Below are 19089 nucleotides of genomic sequence, written 5' to 3'. Positions count from 1 at the left end.
ACTAAAGAGCGTCCTGTCTTTGCCTGTGTCTAATTCAAATATGTATAATTGAAAAAGCCATTAATTGATGTGAAACAGAACAGTGGCTGTGTAATTGAAGCATGCTTAATTGAAAATGGCATGAATATAGCATGAATCCTTCCCTTCCTGAATATTCATGGCTGTTCATGTGTGTCCATCAGCAACATCAGGTTGCCACGGGAGACAAGCCGTCAAGCCTGTCCTTACCCAATCATCCTCCGCTTCCGCTCGTATCACTCGCCAGTCTTGCATTTGATGTCTCTTGGTCTTTGCAGTGCTTCACTTTTACAACAACAAAAAAAAACTTTTGCTATTCTAAGCTACTGTTATCACATCACAGTGTCCCCTGCTAATGTTTTTGTTTTTCTTGGGCATAACCTGTGGCAGGATAATGAAATCGACACCAACCTGTGTGTGTGTGGGTGTGTGATTCAGTGAGATCCAGCCTGTAAACTGTCTAATTGACCTTTTTTTTTTTTTTGCTCCTAAGGACACTTCTTCTGTCCAACTGCTTCCCATCTCCTCTTTCCTCCCGTTTTCCTCTCTCACCTCTGACGATCACATCCTCCTCTTCTTCCTCTTGTCCTTCACCTTTTCTCTTCTTTGTGCTGTATTTTCAACCAAAACACACACAAATAGTATATCCATTCATTTTCTACCACTTTTTCCTCACGAGGGCCGCGAGACTGCTGGAGCCTATCCCAGCTGTCTTTGGGCGAGAGGCAGTGTACATCCTGGACTGGTCGCCAGCCAATCACAGGGCACATATAGACAAACAACCATTCACACTCACATTCATACCTATGGACAATTTGGAGTGGCCAATTAACCTAGCATGTTTTTGGAATGTGGGAGTAAACCGGAGTACCCGGAGAAAACCCACGCATGCACGGGGAGAACATGCAAACTCCACACAGAGATGGCCGAGGGTGGGATTGAACCCTGGTCTCCTAGCTGTGAGGCACATAGTACATATACTTATATATTGTAATACTGTAGTACATGACAATATTGGAATATACTGATAAATGTGAAACATTTTTATGGAGAGAAAACCCCTGTAATTGTGTTCCCACTTGTAATTCAGCATATAGTCAAGGTTCATTTATTTGTTTAACTGAGGCACGGCGTCTATTGCAGTGGAGGGCAAACTGTGAGGAAGTACACCATAATGAAGTGCTTCATAGTGGTTGTGGTATAGAACTGCACCACATCATCCTGAGGGAAAGTATTTCGACTCACGGGTCGCTAAACTCCCAATTACCAACCCAAATAATAGGAACATCCCTGTTTGATTCAGTGCAGTTTTACAACAATGTAATCGTCTTCATAAAGGCGGCCTGGTTATACCGCACAGGTTTACTGTACATTAGAGACGTATGCAGGGAGAATAGAGTTCTTAATTAGCACTATTAGTGCAACGTAGTGGCCAAAGTCGTAACACCCTGACCCCAAAAAATCCCAACCTTGCTGAGGGCTTACTTAGTCATTGGCCGAGCTAAGGACTCTACCTCGCTGTAGATAAAGTTGGCAGATGTTAATGAGCCTGTCTGTAAGCAGAGCAATGGATGAAGCACCTTGGGCAATGAGCCACTTAATCATGACATGGTGGCGGGGAATGGGGGAGAGGGAGGGACGAGTGGAGGGGTCGGCAACCATGACGATCACCTCCGATTGGACAGCGATTCCGGCCCTGTGACTCTATATAGACGGAAGGGAGGGAGAGCGGGTGGGAGGGTCGTCTGACAGATCTTTAATTAGCTGCGTTAATGAGAAAGAGAAGAAGATGGAACGAAGGAGGGAGGGAACAGAAAGATTCTCCACACCTTGATGCATCTGTAAGGCTTCACTGAGCACTATGCTGGGGCGCTACACAGGCATGGATGCTTTGTTTAGCTTTGGCCCTCTCTTTCTAATATTTACCTTGCTAAACAACCAAAATATTAGCCAGAGGCGTCTATTTGAGTGAGAGAGAGGCTGGGCCGCATCAGGTTTTCAAAAAAAAAAAAAAACACAAAGAAAGAAAGAAAGAAAGAAAGAAAGAAAGAAAAGCTCTGATAAAACATTCCACTGTTCTCAAATATCTTAATTTTTTTTTTCTACACAAAATAAGATGAAAAATAAATAAACAAATCAAGAATAAAGAAAATCAATCAGTAATAAATAAATATAATAATAATAATAAACGGCAAATAATAAAAACTTATACCACATATAGTTGTTTTTTTCAGATTAAAATGAACAAAGCATTATTAGAGCCCTGTAGACATGCCAAAACACGACTACAGTCACATTTATACTCTTTTTATTTACAACATATTGCGCAACTGCAACTCTTGTGACACATGCTAACTTGCAAACTCGAGAGCTAGCGACCTAAACGGTAGCCTCCAAGTTATTTCCTTTAAACTTAAAAAGCCAAAAACTTACCACTTCCACACGGATAGGGAGGATAACTATTAACAGTTATTTAACCTTTAACATGAACATTAATTAAACGTAATAATTTTTTCTGGGTACATGATACCATACAGCATCCATATCAAACTAACACTAACATTAAACTTTCATATCAAGGCGGGGGCCTAAACTAGCGTCCTGCGGGCCACATAACCTCCTTAAGTCAGACTGACTTGAAATTCCGTTCCCTGAACAATGCCTCTCTCCATAATATAAATGTGGTAGACACCTTCAGGGGACTGACAAGCAAGATTGGTTGAAAAATGGTTGCCATCAAGCTACTTACTTAGCAACTAATTGTCCTGAAGCAAGGATGTCATTAGATCTCACCAGATTACAATTTGACAGGATTTCTATGCCTAGGACAATAATCAAACAATTATCTACTCTGTGCATTGATTTCATAGAACAATGGCACAAGCGGAGTGAGCCCTTTTGTCAGTCGTACTGTACAGTCTGTGTGTCTCGCTGGGTGGAGGCGGGGCCAGTCACATAGACGGAGTGCTGAAGGGTGTAGAAATTAAATGAGTATAGAGTGCAATATAATGTCATATTTTTTATATATTTTTTCATGATAATTTTTTTAAAAAGTAATGTGAAATTCTTGTCTCATCTTATAGAAGCAAAGTCTGTGTTTTATGAGTTCCATGAGTCTTTGAGCATTTCGTTAATGGTTTTTAAACTGTGAGGTTATACGGCAGTGGTTGTTACAGTGAAGAAAATAAGTATTTGAACACCCTGCTATTTTGCTATTTCTCCCACTTAGAAATCATGGAGGGGTCTGAAATTTTCATCGTAGGTGCATGTCCACTGTGAGAGAGATAAACTAAAAAGAAAAATCCAGAAATCACAATGCATGATTTTTTAACAATTTATTTGTGTGATACAGCTGCAAATAAGTATTTGAACACCTGTGTATCATCTAGAATTCTGACCCTGAAAGACCTGTTAGTCTGCCCATTAGAAGTCCACCTGCACTCCATGTATCATCCTGAATCAGATGCACCTGTTTGAGGTCGTTAGCTGCATAAAGACACCTGTCCACCCCATACAATCAGTAAGACTTTAACTTGTAACATGGCGAAGACCAAAGAGCTGTCCAAAGACACCAGAGACAAAATTGTACACCTCCACAAGGCTGGAAAGGGCTACGGAGCAATTACCAAGCAGCTTGGTGAAAAAAGGTCCACTGTTGGAGCTATCATTAGAAAATGGAAGAAGCTAAACATGACGGTCAATCTCAATCGGAGTGGAGCCCCATGCAAGATATCACCTCGTGGGGTCTCAATGATTCTAAGAAAGGTGAGGAATCAGCCCAGAACTACACGACAGGACTTGGTCAATGACCTGAAAAGAGCTGGGACCACCGTTTCCAAGGTTACTGTAGGTAATACACTAAGACGTCATGATGTGAAATCATGCATGGCACGAAAGGTTCCCCTGCTTAAACCAGCACATGTCAAGGCCCGTCTTAAGTTTGCATATGACCATTTGGATGATACAGAGGAGTCATGGGAGAAAGTTTTATGGTCAGATGAGACCAAAATAGAACTTTTTGGTCATAATTCCAATAAGCGTGTTTGGAGGAAGAAGAATGAAGAGTACAATCCGAAGAACACCATCCCTACTGTGAAGCATGGGGGTGGTAGCATCATGCTTTGGGGGTGTTTTTCTGCACATGGGACAGGACGAGTGCACTGCATTAAAGAGAGGATGACTGGGGCCGTGTATTGTGAGATTTTGGGGAACAACCTCCTTCCCTCTGTCAGAGCATTGAAGATGGGTCGTGGCTGGGTCTTCCAACACGACAACGACCCGAAGCACACAGCCAGGAAAACCAAGGAGTGGCTCCGTAAGAAGCATATCAAGGTTCTAGCATGGCCCAGCCAGTCTCCAGACCTGAACCCAATCGAAAATCTTTGGAGGGAGCTCAAACTCCGTGTTTCTCAGCGACAGCCCAGAAACCTGACTGATCTAGAGAAGATCTGTGTGGAGGAGTGGGCCAAGATCCCTCCTGCAGTGTGTGCAAACCTGGTGAAAAACTACAGGAAACGTTTGACCTCTGTAATAGCAAACAAAGGCTACTGTACCAAATATTAACATTCATTTTCTCAGGTGTTCAAATACTTATTAGCAGCTGTATCACACAAATAAATTGTTAAAAAATCATGCATTGTGATTTCTGGATTTTTCTTTTTAGTTTATCTCTCTCACAGTGGACATGCACCTACGATGAAAATTTCAGACCCCTCCATGATTTCTAAGTGGAAGAGAAATAGCAAAATAGCAGGGTGTTCAAATACTTATTTTCTTCACTGTATTATGTGTGCTAGCATGCCTTTGCATCATTTTGACAACATCCCATAGGGGGCGCCACTATTTATTGAATACAGGGGTCTCAAACACGCGGCCCGCGGGCCAAATGTGGCCCGCAGGACACTAGTTTGAGGCCCCGGCCTTGATATGAAAGTTTAATGTTAGTGCGGCCTGCACAAGTTTGATATGGATGCTGTATGGTATCATGTACCCAGAAAAAATTATTACGTTTGATTAATGTTCATGTTAAAGGTTAAATAACTATTAATAGTTATCCTCCCTATCCGTGTGGAAGTGGTAAGTTTTGGCTATTTAAGTTTAAAGGAAATAACTTGAAGGCTACCGTTTAGAGCGCTAGCTCTCTAGTTTGCGAGTTAGCATGTGTCTCAAGACCATGCAGTTGCGCAATATGTTGTAATTAAAGAGTATAAATGTGACTATAGTCATGTTTTGTCATGTCTACAGGGCTCTAATAATGCTTTGTTCATTTGAATCTGAAAAAAATAATTTGTCTACCCACCAACTATATGTGGTTTCTTACGTTTTTATTATTTGCCGTTTTATTATTATTATTATTATATTTATTTATTACTGATTGGTTGATTTTCTTTTATTCTTGATTTGTTTATTTATTTATCTTATTTTGTGCAGAAAAATAGAAATTAAGATATTTGAGAACAGTGGAATGTTTTATAGGAGCTTTTATTGTAGAAAAAATCGGAACCAAAGCACTGAAAAAGTTTGGATATTTTTCTGTTTTTAATAAATGTGTTTTGTTTTTTTGTTTTTTTTGAAAACCTGGTGCGGCCCAGCCTTGCCCAGACCCTAGCTCCAGTGGCCCCCAGGTAAATTGAGTTTGAGACCCCTGATTTAATATCATATAAATACATCATTCAAAAATGTAAAGTAAAATGAATAATAATACAACTAAAATATCAAAAATGTTACTTTAAATACTACAAATAACAAAATAAAATAAATGAATTTTAATTGTATTATTTCCAGGCTTTTGTGGGCCACCTAAAACAATATGGTGGGCCGAGTTGGACACCTCAGTAGCAGCCAGGCCTAAATATAGCACAATAAAATCAGCAGTATGACTAAAATAGCCTTGCAAATAGAAGCAAAGGAAACACACCTGTTCACGCACTTCCTTTTCATCTCTCTGTCTGCACACAGTCCAAACAAACGTACACACACACACGTACCTGTCACGGGAAAACACAACATGGCTACAAGTGAAGCTGACTCAGTTTCCATGGCGACAAAATAAGGGTCGGTTGCTGGGCACCGATCCCGCAGGACGTACCCGTCTTTCACTAACACTAACACATAGTAGGTAAAGAAGAGACTGGAGTACGAGACACGAGTCAGAGACAGGAAGAGTCAACACTTGGCTATTTCATTTTGGAAACGCCGCTACTCTGACTAGTAGAAGCTTCTAATCACAGTTCCATTTGTATGCCATATCATTTTGACCCTTTTTGCTCTTTAACTTGACCAAACCTGTGTGCTGCCTCTGTGATGTGTGAAATGGCCTGCGATGGTGCGTTTCTATTCCTGTAGATAGAAATATATCAGAGCAGACAGAAGATGATGAATGCTATAAAGATCCTGAAATAACTGCGGGGCTAAATTTGGCTACAGGTTGCCTGAGGGCACAACGAAATAAAGTAGCATGTATGAATGAGAGTCTGGCTGTTCTTTTTTTTTTTTGAGGGGGGGGGGGGCAGGATAGAGGAGAATTTACGGCCAGATGGCGACCCGTGTATGTGTGAGCGTGAGAGAGAATGAAAGCAGGGATTTTCACTTCAAAGTGGGCAAGAGAACGGCAGATTAAAGCCCCACCAGGTATCAAAGAGCTTCAGGTGGTCGGGGGGCACACAGGTGGGCCCCCTAGCCCACCGCATGTATGCATATGGAAGCTGTAGAAGGGCGAAACGGAACACATCGACAATGCAAGGATGTGCTGATGAGAAGAGAAGCCACTTCAAACTATTGACATTTACTTTGTGCCTCACCTGCAAAGTGAAGTGTGCAAAAGTACGGTTAGACAGAGAGGGTGAATGAGGAGCACAAGTACACACTATCAAGTGTTCCCGGACGTGGGCCACGGGGTCAAAGCTCTCAGCATCCACTCACACCCACTCGCCGCTCCACAGCTCACCACGGTGCAATGAACGTCAGACACCCCACTAACCCTTCTCTTTCCTCCTCGTTTGTCCTGCAAAACTTCCTGAGAATATGTCAAAACATGCTGAAGATGGTGTGCAGCTGTCCTGGTTGTCATGACAACACTGCCAGCCAATCAGCAGGCTGCTTTGACAAAAATGGCTAGTCTGTTTTTTTTTTTACTTTTTTGGATTTGAAGGACACACAGCAGGGGTGCTCACACGAAACAAAAATATACACAGTAATGTTTATTTTGATGAATACTGACACCTGTAGCTCAGACGCTGCAACTGCACCCATGAGTAGAACACATATGGTATAGATAGTTAGATAGATGGATAGATGGATAGACTTTCTTTATTGTCATTGCACAATAACACAGCAGTGAAATTGCCTATGAAATGTCGTTACCTGGCTCCCGTATAATAATAATAATAATAATAATGTGGTGAATAAATAGATGGCATAATGATAAGTAGCTTCGAAACAATAATGATGATATCTGTCGTAAAATTAAGCATTTATGTCATTAAGTTTGATATTAATTTCATTGCATAGAATTAGTGGGTTAGCTAAGCAATGGAATGAATGATAAAGAAATCAGCACCAGGGTCAGTGCCGAGCAACACTGCCTGCAATGAGTAAAACAACCACTAGAGGGACCCATACTCTTTCATTACCATGCTTTCCAACTCGATAACCAGTTTGTTTAAAACGTCTTTATTTCATTTTATTTGTCAATTAGGTGCACATTGACAACTTGCATAGCTTAATCCAAAAGTCTTTCCTCATTTCTAGTGTAATGATTCTCAAACCTTTTATACTTTTAAGTATGATTTTGATTCAAATTCTGTGGTTTGTCATCACAGGAAATTGTCAGTAAGTCTTAGATTAGAAAATGTGTATTTGTACATTTTTATATGTGTAATTGTGTTGTTATTTTTCTAAAATGTACCACCAGTGGTATTTGCCCCCCAGTTTGAGAATCGGCACTCTAGAATATTAACACGTGTAATACTGTCATACTATTAATTGAGTGTGGTTCTTATCTTGTAGCTTTTAATAGGCCACACATGTGTGTCTTTGGCTTAAAAGTGTGCAAGCTACATGTTAGCATCATATGATCACCCTGTTTTGAATACTTGCAAATGCAAAAAAAGGAGGATTTAAATGTTGCACGGAGGTAGCAAATGCATATTGTATATATTGTTCAGCATATAATACTTGTCCAGCTGCACATGTTGGAATATTTGGGAAGGGGTGTGATTGAAATGTAAAAAATAAACTAGTCAGGGAGAAGATCGGCTACTTTGGAAATGGGCTCCTCGTCCATGCCGGCTTCGGTCATGAGCTCTGTTACGCTCTTCTCAAGGCTGTTGATGCGTGTTCCCATGTCATCTAGTGCGGCAGTCAAAGAATGAATAGATAGAGTGGATGGATTCAAATATCAATAGCTGGATCAATCCTAGTGTGAACATGTTGATTGTTGTGTTCCTATTGTTAGTTGATTTTGTTATATTTATGTACAGTCATCGCTTGCCAACATTGTGGTTCAAATTTTGCAGTTTACCATATTAATTCATCAGGTAATTTGTGATTTAATACAGCCTATTAGTCAAGAATATTGCATATTCATGCATATCAAATGTATTTATTACCTAAATTAAGCATTTCAATATTTTTGAAAAGGTAAATTTAACCAAAAGCCAAATAAAAATCTTAAGAATACGCATCACAAATTGTGAATATAGTATTCTACATTGGTCACGAGGTGGCAGTAATTGTTTGGTGGGACAAGCGCCATACTTTTTAAATGATCTCCCATAATATTAGAAATCATAATAACAACACGGGCTGCTGCTGCAGATGTAACCCACAGCAGTATCGCCCCTAATACATGAATAGATATACATATATAACTAGTAACAGTAAACATGCTTTTCTGACACTTGAATTATATCGTCTCGATAGCACCACCCACTGGAGAAACAGCATACTGCATTAACAGTTAACCTTGCAGGGTTATAAAAGGATATTTTGTTCTTCCAGTTGTTCTGAGATAGCCTGGAATCTTTCGTGTAGCCGTTGCATTGTTTCATCCATCTGTGATGATTCAGACCATAAAAGCAATCATCCAGTGCCTAGCTTCGACGACTACACAAATCACAACATTGCTACTCACCGTCTGTGTCATCTGTTTGGTTGCTTTGCACCCGCTTTTCGACATCTTTTCACTAGCCAGTTTGGATGTAGTACACCTTCCTCAAATGACAAGGAATACAGATGTGCTTAGTTTAGTTAATCCATCACCAGCGTAAGTTAGCTGTAAACAGCAGCCAGAATCTGCAACTTTGCCGCAACTTTGGCTAGCATGCGTAAAATAGGGATACTTCCACATTACTATTTCACAATAAAGGCCATTTTATGAGTTTTATCTGCTTTAAATATGTAGATATTCACCTTTTGAATGTAGTTCAAAGATAGAGAAATCATAATGAAATACTTAACGTATTTAATTAATTCCTAAAAGTCTCAAACATGTTTCCTAACAATAACAGGCTTTTATCGTGAAAGTAAGTATGATGTATTTCCGGTGGGTTGCAAACAAAACTTTTGAGACCTTTTAACATCCGGCACGATTCCATGCTTGTTTACAAGGAGGGGAGATAATTTATTGAACTACACAAACTGGTTTATTACAGTGACATGAATAACACCTTCGACATATATGTAAATATAGAATTACATAAATAAATACCCACATCTTGTCACTTTGGTTTCCATCGTTACATAAAAGATTAGGCAGTGGCAGTCGAAAGATGACCAGATGTCAGCCATAGTTGTTATATAATTTAATTCATCTTTAGCGTTTGGGGGTCGTAATCTGGAAACGTTCATATCCGCTTAGTGTGGTGCATGCTATGATAAAGGACGTCCGTGAACTAACCACAAAGACGAACACACGGCGAAATTAGCTGTGCAACAAATTGCTAAATTGCAGACGTGTTTCGTTGAAAGAAAAATTACAAATGTAACCTAGAACATATCATTTTGGGTTATTCGAATTCATTTGAAATCCCACTCCTTTTTCTTTCGCCTGTATGGCAAAGCTGTGCGGTGAACTATCTTGATAGCGTCAAACATCTTGGCACGCGAGAAGCGTGTGACGTTTCAGGAAGTGTTGGTCCCCATTTGCCAGTAACACCATTGGTCTCGCAGTGTCGGTAGGGTTGGAATAACTGCTGCTAAAATTGTTTTGGTTACATTGATTGTTAATTTAAAGGTCATTTAAACATGAATGAAGGTGTATTGGATGTGCTTATAAAGTTTAGTCTATGCAAAACTTAGCTTTGTCGTTAGCAGGACAAAAACAGAACAGTGGACTTATGAGATAACTCTTTGCTATATCTTTATAAACACTACAAATGCAAGCGTCAAGAGTACAACTACTTTTTCCATGTTTTATTTTTTTAAACCAACAAGCGGTCAGTATTGCATGTTGTCCAGCGCTAGCTTGGTGACGGCGTGGCATTTAGGCTAGCGGCTGTTTTGTTTGTGCCGTATAAGGATTATGCAGACAAAACACGGATGCTACTCCAATCATCTTAAAGCACCAGAGGCGTCTTCTCAATCTTATAAGACATCTTGCAAAACTCCCTCAACAGCCAGTAGAAAGTATTCGGCCACGACGTCTGTCCGGCTTTGCATTCGCGATGGAAAATGACGTCTTTGAGGAGATAGTTAGCGCTGTTAACAAGCTGGTGTCGTGGGTGGCGGCGGGGGCCATGGTGTTCGGTGGGGTGGTTCCCTACATCCCCCAGTACCGGGACATTCGGCGTACACAGAACGCCGAGGGCTTCTCCACCTACGTGTGCTTGGTCCTCCTGGTGGCTAACATCCTGCGAATCCTCTTCAGGTAAAAATGGAGCACCAGATTCACCAAAATCTATTGACTTAAAACAAACCTTCTTATTTACTATAAAAGAGTTGAGTTGGCAGAAGGTCACGTGTCACTGACTCAGTTGTTAAATATGTTAAATATGCAAGTAATTGCTGTGGATAGTGGATCAATACTTCTCAGAGTGTGGTATGAGTGTCCCTGGTGGTACACAGGCTCCATATCGGAATTATCTACAAGAAATGTATATGATATAATCGTGACATTACAGAATTATAATCCCTCATGCCACATATAGTATTTATATATTTCTGTAAAGCTTAAGAGCCACTGTTTTAAGGTAGTAATCCCGTTTGTTTTGTTTGGCATCGGGAGCCGTGCTCTTTGATCGTTTGCTCATTGATGTCGTTGTGATTGCAGACAAGATAATGTGAAAAGTTTGCCTCCATGTAAGTGTTTCTGTTTTTCGTCATCAGATTTGGCCGCTACTTTGAGACGCTGCTGCTGTGGCAGAGCATCATCATGATCGCCACCATGCTGATCATGCTCAACCTGTGCACCACCGTCCGCATGGCCACCGAACTCAACACCAAAAGACGCTCCTTCCTAGGTCAGAAACTGTATATGTGTGTCGTGGGGGGGGTTCCTAAATTGCATCACTATTTGGTCGTAAGAGCTTTAGCAACAGCCGTCTGAGGGTTTAAATGTCATGTGATTGAATGCACATGGTGTTTGTCTGTCTCTCTCTCTCTCTCTCTGTGTGTGTGTGTGTGTGTGTGTGTGTGTGTGTGTGTGTGTGTGTGTGTGTGTGTGTGTGTGTGTGTGTAAGAGTGACTTGTTCTGCCAAGGCAACACATTTAATCCAGCTACAGGATTTGATGCACTAAAGACAAGAGGAGAGAAGGATACCTAAATAACAAACAATGTATGGTATAATATATACTGTGTATAATATACAAGCTGAGATGCATGAAATAAATATATTGTATAAGATTATAGAGCCAAATAAGTAGTTATATTTTTTTAATTATATATAATTTTATTTACCTGATTTAAAAAAAGGCTGTTTATATATTTTTCATATGTGTCAACTTTTATTGTCTTTTTTCTTTTTTTGTAATTGATCCATCCAAACCACAGGTTTAGATTATTATATTATTTTATACACTTTTATACGCTATTCAAATAAGATGGACTTTTAATCCAAACCAAGCTCTCGTTTTCTCCTTCTTCCTCCTCTTCTCACTTCCTTTTCCCCCTCACTTGTTGCGTTTATTTTTTGTCTGTAGCGACAGACATTAAGGAGGAGGAGGTCAGAATCCCTAAGAGGCTCTTTCTGGGTAGGTACATGACTTAATGTGTCTGCCATCCAACCATCATCTTTATCTTCAGCCTGCCAGACACATGACTGATGACTAACAGCATTGACAAGCACTCCCTTCCTTCCTGCATCCACGATAAATCCCCCCCCCCATGCATGGCACACACTCTTGATGACCTCTATTCATCTTGGCATGGCCTTCAAAATAGTGCATGCTCATACCTAATCCTTTGTTTTAGTCCTCGAATGCATCATGCTATGTATAATCTTGCTACGTGTTGCCCCCTCTACTGACCACTCAGGGATGTTCACTTCCTAAATGTGCTCAGTGACTTTGAATGAGACGCTTCATATCCCACAATGCAATACAACGCAAAGAAAGCGTCACCTGTCACCTGTCACCTCTCCTGCTATTGTGGTTTCTTCTTAGAAGCTTCACTTCATTAGGTATAGCTGCGCAGTCTGATGGCATTCCAAATTACGGCGTGTCATAAGATTAAATATAGATAAATGACATAAGATTAATCATAAAAAACTTGTAATATTAAAACAATTATCAAATTAGTTTTTGTCTCTTAACATTATGACTATTTTTTTTAAATTACAACTTTATTCTCTTCATATTTAAACATGATTGTTGTAATTAGAACTTTACTTTTCCTTAGTATTCAATTAAGACGTTTATTGAAAAATAACTTTCTTTGTCCCGTAATATTTTGCTTTTGTGATTTTTCTTTGATTATTTTAAGATTAAGATATGCCTTTATTCGTCCCTCAGTGGGGAAATTTGCAAAATTTGTAGTATGGGGGAAAAAAACATACATGCATCATGCTGTGTCAAATATTGTACATAGTTTATCTGAACATTTACTTTGGAAGAATCTGCATTAATAGCTATTGCATTGAATGTCATCACATGTGAACAACTGGGTTGTAGTTTTCCATATGAACGCTAGATGGCAGTAGGAGACGGTGTTTTCAGAAACATAATAACGGTCGTCATCATAATCATCTGTTATATAATACATATTAGAGTCATTCTGGTTGCTTTTACTGTGTCGAGAGAAGCGTGGCTGGCTATATAGGACCCCGACTGTGTTGACTGTTGGCCATGCTTATCGCCCTCCTGAGGGGGTTAATCAAAACACACACACAACCCAGATGGGTACTCTCGCCCTCAATTAGGAGGTTGGTGCCTTATCCGATGGGCCGCTGGGACCCATGGCAACCCATGCCCCATCCATTGTTACCAAAATTTGGCAAGAACACCACTCACTCATGATTCCTTTGTAGAAAACAGGATGGCCGGCATGATGATGAAGTGAAAGTTTGGTCAGCATCTCAGCTGTGGAGAGAAAACAACCTAGGAGCAAATAGACTGCGAGTGTTGTCAGCAGTCAGTCTCTCGTCCTGATTGCACAGCTTTTTTTTTCTGTTGTGTAAGCCTTAATCATAGCACATGGTGTAATTGTTCTCACAGCAGCACAGAGCCATTATAACACCATGCTCTTCTCCGCAAACAGCTTGACATTTGCAAGGAAACAGAGACATTACATTTCCTCGCATGTCCAAATAAGGACAGTGTTAGAACCTGTATCACGCTTTTACTGTTTTTATTGACACCTTTTCCCCTGCAGATGCTTCTGATTGGCTAAAATCGCCTTATAATTAGGATTCATTGGTGCTGCCTTTTAAAATGAGTGTTGCTTTTCAATGTGCTGCATATATATTTTTTAAAAGTGTCACAGTTTACATCAGGGATGGGTAAACTTTTTTGACTCGCGGGCGCATTGATTTAACAAAATTGACGGGGAGCCAGACTATATATTTTATACATATAATTCTAACAGTCCACCTGGAATTATTTTACCTGTAAAAGTGTCATGCAACCTGATATATGTGCTTGTGTCGCTTTTTTCAGGAGCACTTTGTAAACAGCAGACCACATCAAATAACCAAATTGATTAAAAAAAAAAATAAAATCTACCTAAACCATCAAACAGTTTACTCAAGCCATGATGCCAGGTTGGATGTTAAGTTTCAATGAAATGCACAAGATTAGACACAGGCAATCCAGAAAATGATATGTAAATGTTACACTTAGGGGGGAAAAGTGGGCTAATAAATTGACAATAAAAGCACAAATACTGTGGATTTCAGAAAACAACAGATGTAATGATACAGCACTCTACAAGAAGCAATGAAGTCTTTAAAATTAAATAATTAAAAAAAATCGTCACAACTAATGATGAAAATGGTCATGATAATAACAATAATAATATTACAATAATAATAATAACAGGGGAAAACAAGACTGTGGCATGAACATGGTTATATCCTGCAAAAAGGGGTAGGCATTTATAAGGTTTTGCTTCAGCCTATTCCTTTTCGGCTTGTGATCAAATAGTTGAATACAAATGTAAATAATGGAAAGTTATATTTTGATTGATATAAGAAATGCACTGTAATGTTTCATATATTTGACAAATAAAATAAGTAGTTTGCCGACCTCTGGTTTACATGTAAATTTTAATGCGAATTAAAAAATACAGAGAATCTGGATTTTAATTATGAATAAATACAGTTACTCTTTTCTAACTTTATTCTGGCTTGAACGCATCAACAGCATATATGTTTCTCTAACTCGCAGACACTTCTTCATTGTCACTGGACGACAGGGAGGTGCATTCAGGTGTATGTGTGGTCAATAAATAAATTAGAAAGACAAAGAACAACACTATTGGGTATTCTTATCACTCTCTAATGTAACTCTTAACTGCAGAAGTACAATTTTCTGCATAACAATCCCATAAAATATATCTACCCGCCAAACATGTGAAATGACCTGCTGTCTTTGAACGCAACCTCTCATGACTCATAACACGGTTAAAGTGGGATTCTCATGTTCTGCCACAATTAAAGTGTTAGCTTCATTTAGTGTCTTTCTGTGAAAAAACAAATAAAAAATGTCCATAATTCACACAGTTGCAAACACAATGAATTAGTTTGAAAACTGTGATTAACTTGATTAAATAATAATTTTACAGCCTTTGTTTATTTTAAAAACTACAAAAGCTCGATTGCTGTTCAAATGAAAGACTGCAGTCTTCTGTTGCTGTGCTTTGTTGTGATGCTGAAAGCTCATTAATCCCTATGGATAAAAAAAAAAAGATTAAACATAATCTCTGTAAAGGTTTTGAGGCTTTATACGGAGTATATATATTTTGTTAGAAATGTCACTATGATTGTCTCTTATACAAGAAGAAAACATGAGTTGAACTAAAAGTGTAACGTCCCCCCATGACCCATATCTTCCAGCATGTACTCACAACTCATGCAGATGTGTTTTGGCCACCGCGGGAAGTCTTTTTTTGTAGCTTTGGTCTGATCCCACAGCTCTGAGGACGATAAAGCTTGAGGGTGCCCAACTTTGTGTTGTTATGTGCAACTCTGCATGCATAGCTTTTGAGGCAGATATGAATAAATTTGGTCATGTAGGCACTTTTTCCACATAAGATCATTTGTTGTTGTCTTCTGTTTGTTTGCTTCTCTGGGGGTCATTCAGCCTCCATGTGTATCACATTAGGCTGGCTTTACTGTCAAGTGGTGCAATGTCTACCCCTGCCAGCTTTTACGTCGGAATACTGCTCGACCAGCCGTTTGCCGCTCTCTTGTTTGGGCTTTTATCAGTGGCACCCGGCTGGTGCTACTTGGCCCGCGCTCGCAGTTCTCAGCTGGTTTTGTTGCCAGCTCAGCGACCACAACCACACAGCAAAACAAACACCACCGGCGCTTAAAGGATGACATGTAAACCTTTTTGTTTGGCTGTGCCACGGGGTAAACTGCGCACCATTGGGTGCGCTGACCCTGGTAGTTGTATTTATACTGCCTGTGGCCAAAGAGCCAACAAAGCATTTGCCAGGCCAGGTTAGCTTGCGACCCTGCCAAGCATATTCATTTAGAAATGCCATGTAAATGTCACAAGCGCTCCGTGTTAACCCTCTAATGAAATAATATTTCATTCAGTAATCAGCTCAAATGTCATAAAAGTCAGCTGGATTTCCACTTGTGATTTTGCTGAGCGCTTACAAAATGGCAATGATTCATTCTTTTGTAGACCACGCCCCCGGTGACTATTTGGTTGAATTGAATAGAGGCACTAATTGGAGCATTGATTGTATCTTTTCATCCAGCTTTTGTATCTGTAATCTTATTACAGGCATGCCTAATGAAAAGTTGTAAAACTTTGTGTGTGTGTGTGTGTATGTGATTGAATTAATCTGCTAATAATGTCATTTAATACTTGTAAACATCCCATTTAAAGATGTGGCAGATTCTTCCAATCACCTCTATTGCTGTCACTTAGCAAGCCCAAGTAGGGGTTGCTTTAACACCATAAAGTAACCGTAAAGATGGCGCACTGGCTCTTATAGTACCTATCCTATCATCATTATCGTCATCACAGGGCAATCACTACCTCTTGCGGCCTTGATATCAGCCCATTATGAGTATTGACCGTGTTGATCATTCCAGGAAGTCAGCCTTGTGCTCAGAATCTTTATGCTGTCATTTCTGTTCCGAGCACGAAAAGCACTCAAGCGACACCAAGGGTTGAAAGCTGTAAATCATTCATTAGCGTTCCAAGTTCTCACCCTATAGCCAATATAATCTGGCCTGGGCATCATCATCATCATCATCATCGTCGTCAGCATCGTGATCCTCACTCACACACAGTGAGAGCGGCCTATTTGTAGCAGCTACATATAATTTTTTCTAATACATGGTGTAAATATTCACGGCTCAAGTGTGAAGCTTCTTTTTGTGTCTGTGCTAATTTATTCTACTATTTAAAAAATTATCTCATTTGCTTGCTCATAGTTGATTGTAATGGCTTAAAAAAAAGAACAGAAGTTTCTCTTTATATTGCTTACATTCAATTTTTATTCGAATGTGAGTGTGAATGGTTGTTTGTCTATATGTGCCCTGTGATTGGCTGGCCACCAGTCCAGGGTGTACCCCGCCTCTCGCCTGCAGACAGCTGGGATAGGCTCCAGCACCCCCACGACTTTCGTGAGGATAAGCGGTAAAAATGAATGAATGTCCAGACAATTTTGACTATGCAGTAGATGTTTTGAAGTTACACAATTTAATGTTGTGTTCAGGGACTGCTGCTCAAATACAATAGATTATTGCCGGACAAGCTCTAATACAAAGAAATCTCTTTTAGACTTTGACTGGAGCCACTTCTGGTCGTGGAGTCGCTTCTTGGACTACGTGCAGTGTGTGGTGGCCTTCACGCTGGTGGCGGCCTACGTCACCTATGTGCTCCTGGACTCTGCTGTCTTCGTGGAGTCGCTGGGCTTCCTGGCGGTGTTCACGGAGGCCATGCTGGGCACGCCGCAGCTCTACTGCAACTACCAGAACAAGTCTACGGAAGGCATGAGGTGAATTTTGATCGACCTTTTGCTGTTATACAAATTATCATTACTTTTTTAAATTACTCTTCCTATTATAAACTTCCCCAAACCACACACTAAAAACGGCAGACATGGTCATGACAAATGGATACTGGGGAGGAAAGGTAATATGAGAGCAGGAGGCATTTACGATGGAGAGCAAAGTAATAGAACGTAAGTCATTGTAGAATGTCTATGGGGCTGATAAAAAGCTTTCTCGCAGCATGCAAGTGTGTGCACCCCCCTTAGCTACTTGGTCCTCTGCAGTAGACTGATAAGAGCAACCCCAGCAGGGTTGTGCAGCCACCTAACCCGCCATGACAGCTCCCACGCCGGGCTCCTCCGTGCAAACCCTTTTTGTTTTATTACCACTCAACACTGTCATCCAAGCAAGATGGAGCCACTCGTCTATGAGTTAAGATACTTCTTATAGTAGTAGTTGTACTCCCAAAATCCACTATTACACCATGGTAATGGTAATGGTTTTATTTCATTTGAACATGCATCAGATTACAATTGAGTGCATCCCATAATCAGTTCACAGTTCCACATTTCCAAAAGGAGTAGGAAGAAGCAAAGCTTATTAAGTACTACCCCTCCATCTGGTACTTTTACAATCAGTACCTGTTACATTTGTTCACTTCCTGCTTACCATCAGACAGTTTAAGGTTTTTTTTTTTTTTTAGTGAACCGCCGACAATCCTTGACCTAAATCTTATTTTGAAGGGCTGGTTACATGGAGGAACATGTTCAGATAATGGCTATTGCTTTTGTCGTGTGTTACATTTTTTGTGTACAGCTAAACAAAACAAAACGATAACCTAAATATCAATATTAGAACGATACAGTATGAATGCTTGCCGACTCACGCCTATGGCCTCTCCAGCCACCACCAAACATTCATTTGTACACTAGTGTGGGCAGCACTGGAGGTAAACCAGGTGAAGTGTCTTGCCCAAGGGCACAACCACAGTGCCCTGGATGGAGGAAGTGCGGTAAGAACCACCAACCTTCTGGTTTCTAGACCACCTGCCCTGCCTCCTGAGTCACTGCCGCCCACAACCACTTCATTCCACCTTGAGTAGCACTGTATGTAAATAAGCTGTGAAATAGAGCCAATGTACTTCCTGTGTAGTCAACACAGGCTGTAGAAAAGCTGTCACATTGATATGTCCTCCTCCTGCATATATTGTACACATCACCCAATGTCTCCTCTTTCTCGCTTTGCTGTGAGCCCAATGTGTTGACAGCGGTTGCTAGGTTACCTCACCTCAGGATTTCATTCAAGGTCCACGCGCTGCTCGTCTGTTTAAGTCAAACATATGTTTAGACACCCAGAAGTATTGAATGGGTGAGTGTGGACATGCGAGTGTTTGCTGACACACAGGAGAAGTAAACCTCAGTGCCCTTTCTGTTAAGTGCTTGGGGAGGGGAAAAAAAGACAA

General features: G+C 40.3%; 1 protein-coding gene across 2 annotated transcripts in view; it reads left to right on the top strand.

Annotated features, from left to right (window-relative positions):
* The first annotated feature begins 10154 nt into the window (after positions 1-10154).
* The window catches only part of slc66a2 (solute carrier family 66 member 2), a 16061-nt gene continuing 7126 nt past the window's right edge, over positions 10155-19089 (top strand). The window contains exons 1-4 of one of the 2 annotated variants that reach the window (XM_058047527.2): positions 10155-10885; positions 11344-11477; positions 12157-12207; positions 17416-17632. In XM_058047527.2, the coding sequence (XP_057903510.1) occupies positions 10683-10885; positions 11344-11477; positions 12157-12207; positions 17416-17632 (605 nt within the window). In that variant the 5' untranslated portion in view covers positions 10155-10682. The remainder of the gene's footprint in view (positions 10886-11343; positions 11478-12156; positions 12208-17415; positions 17633-19089) is intronic. The other variant, XM_058047528.2, reaches the window with a different exon arrangement.

Source organism: Doryrhamphus excisus, linkage group LG7 (assembly GCF_037039965.1).
Source record: "Doryrhamphus excisus strain RoL-2023G ecotype Guam linkage group LG7, RoL_Dexc_Guam_v1.1, whole genome shotgun sequence".
Lineage (NCBI taxonomy): Eukaryota > Metazoa > Chordata > Actinopteri > Syngnathiformes > Syngnathidae > Doryrhamphus > Doryrhamphus excisus.
The sequence above is the reverse complement of the archived record's forward strand: the minus strand, read 5'-3'. Positions and strand labels throughout refer to the sequence as shown.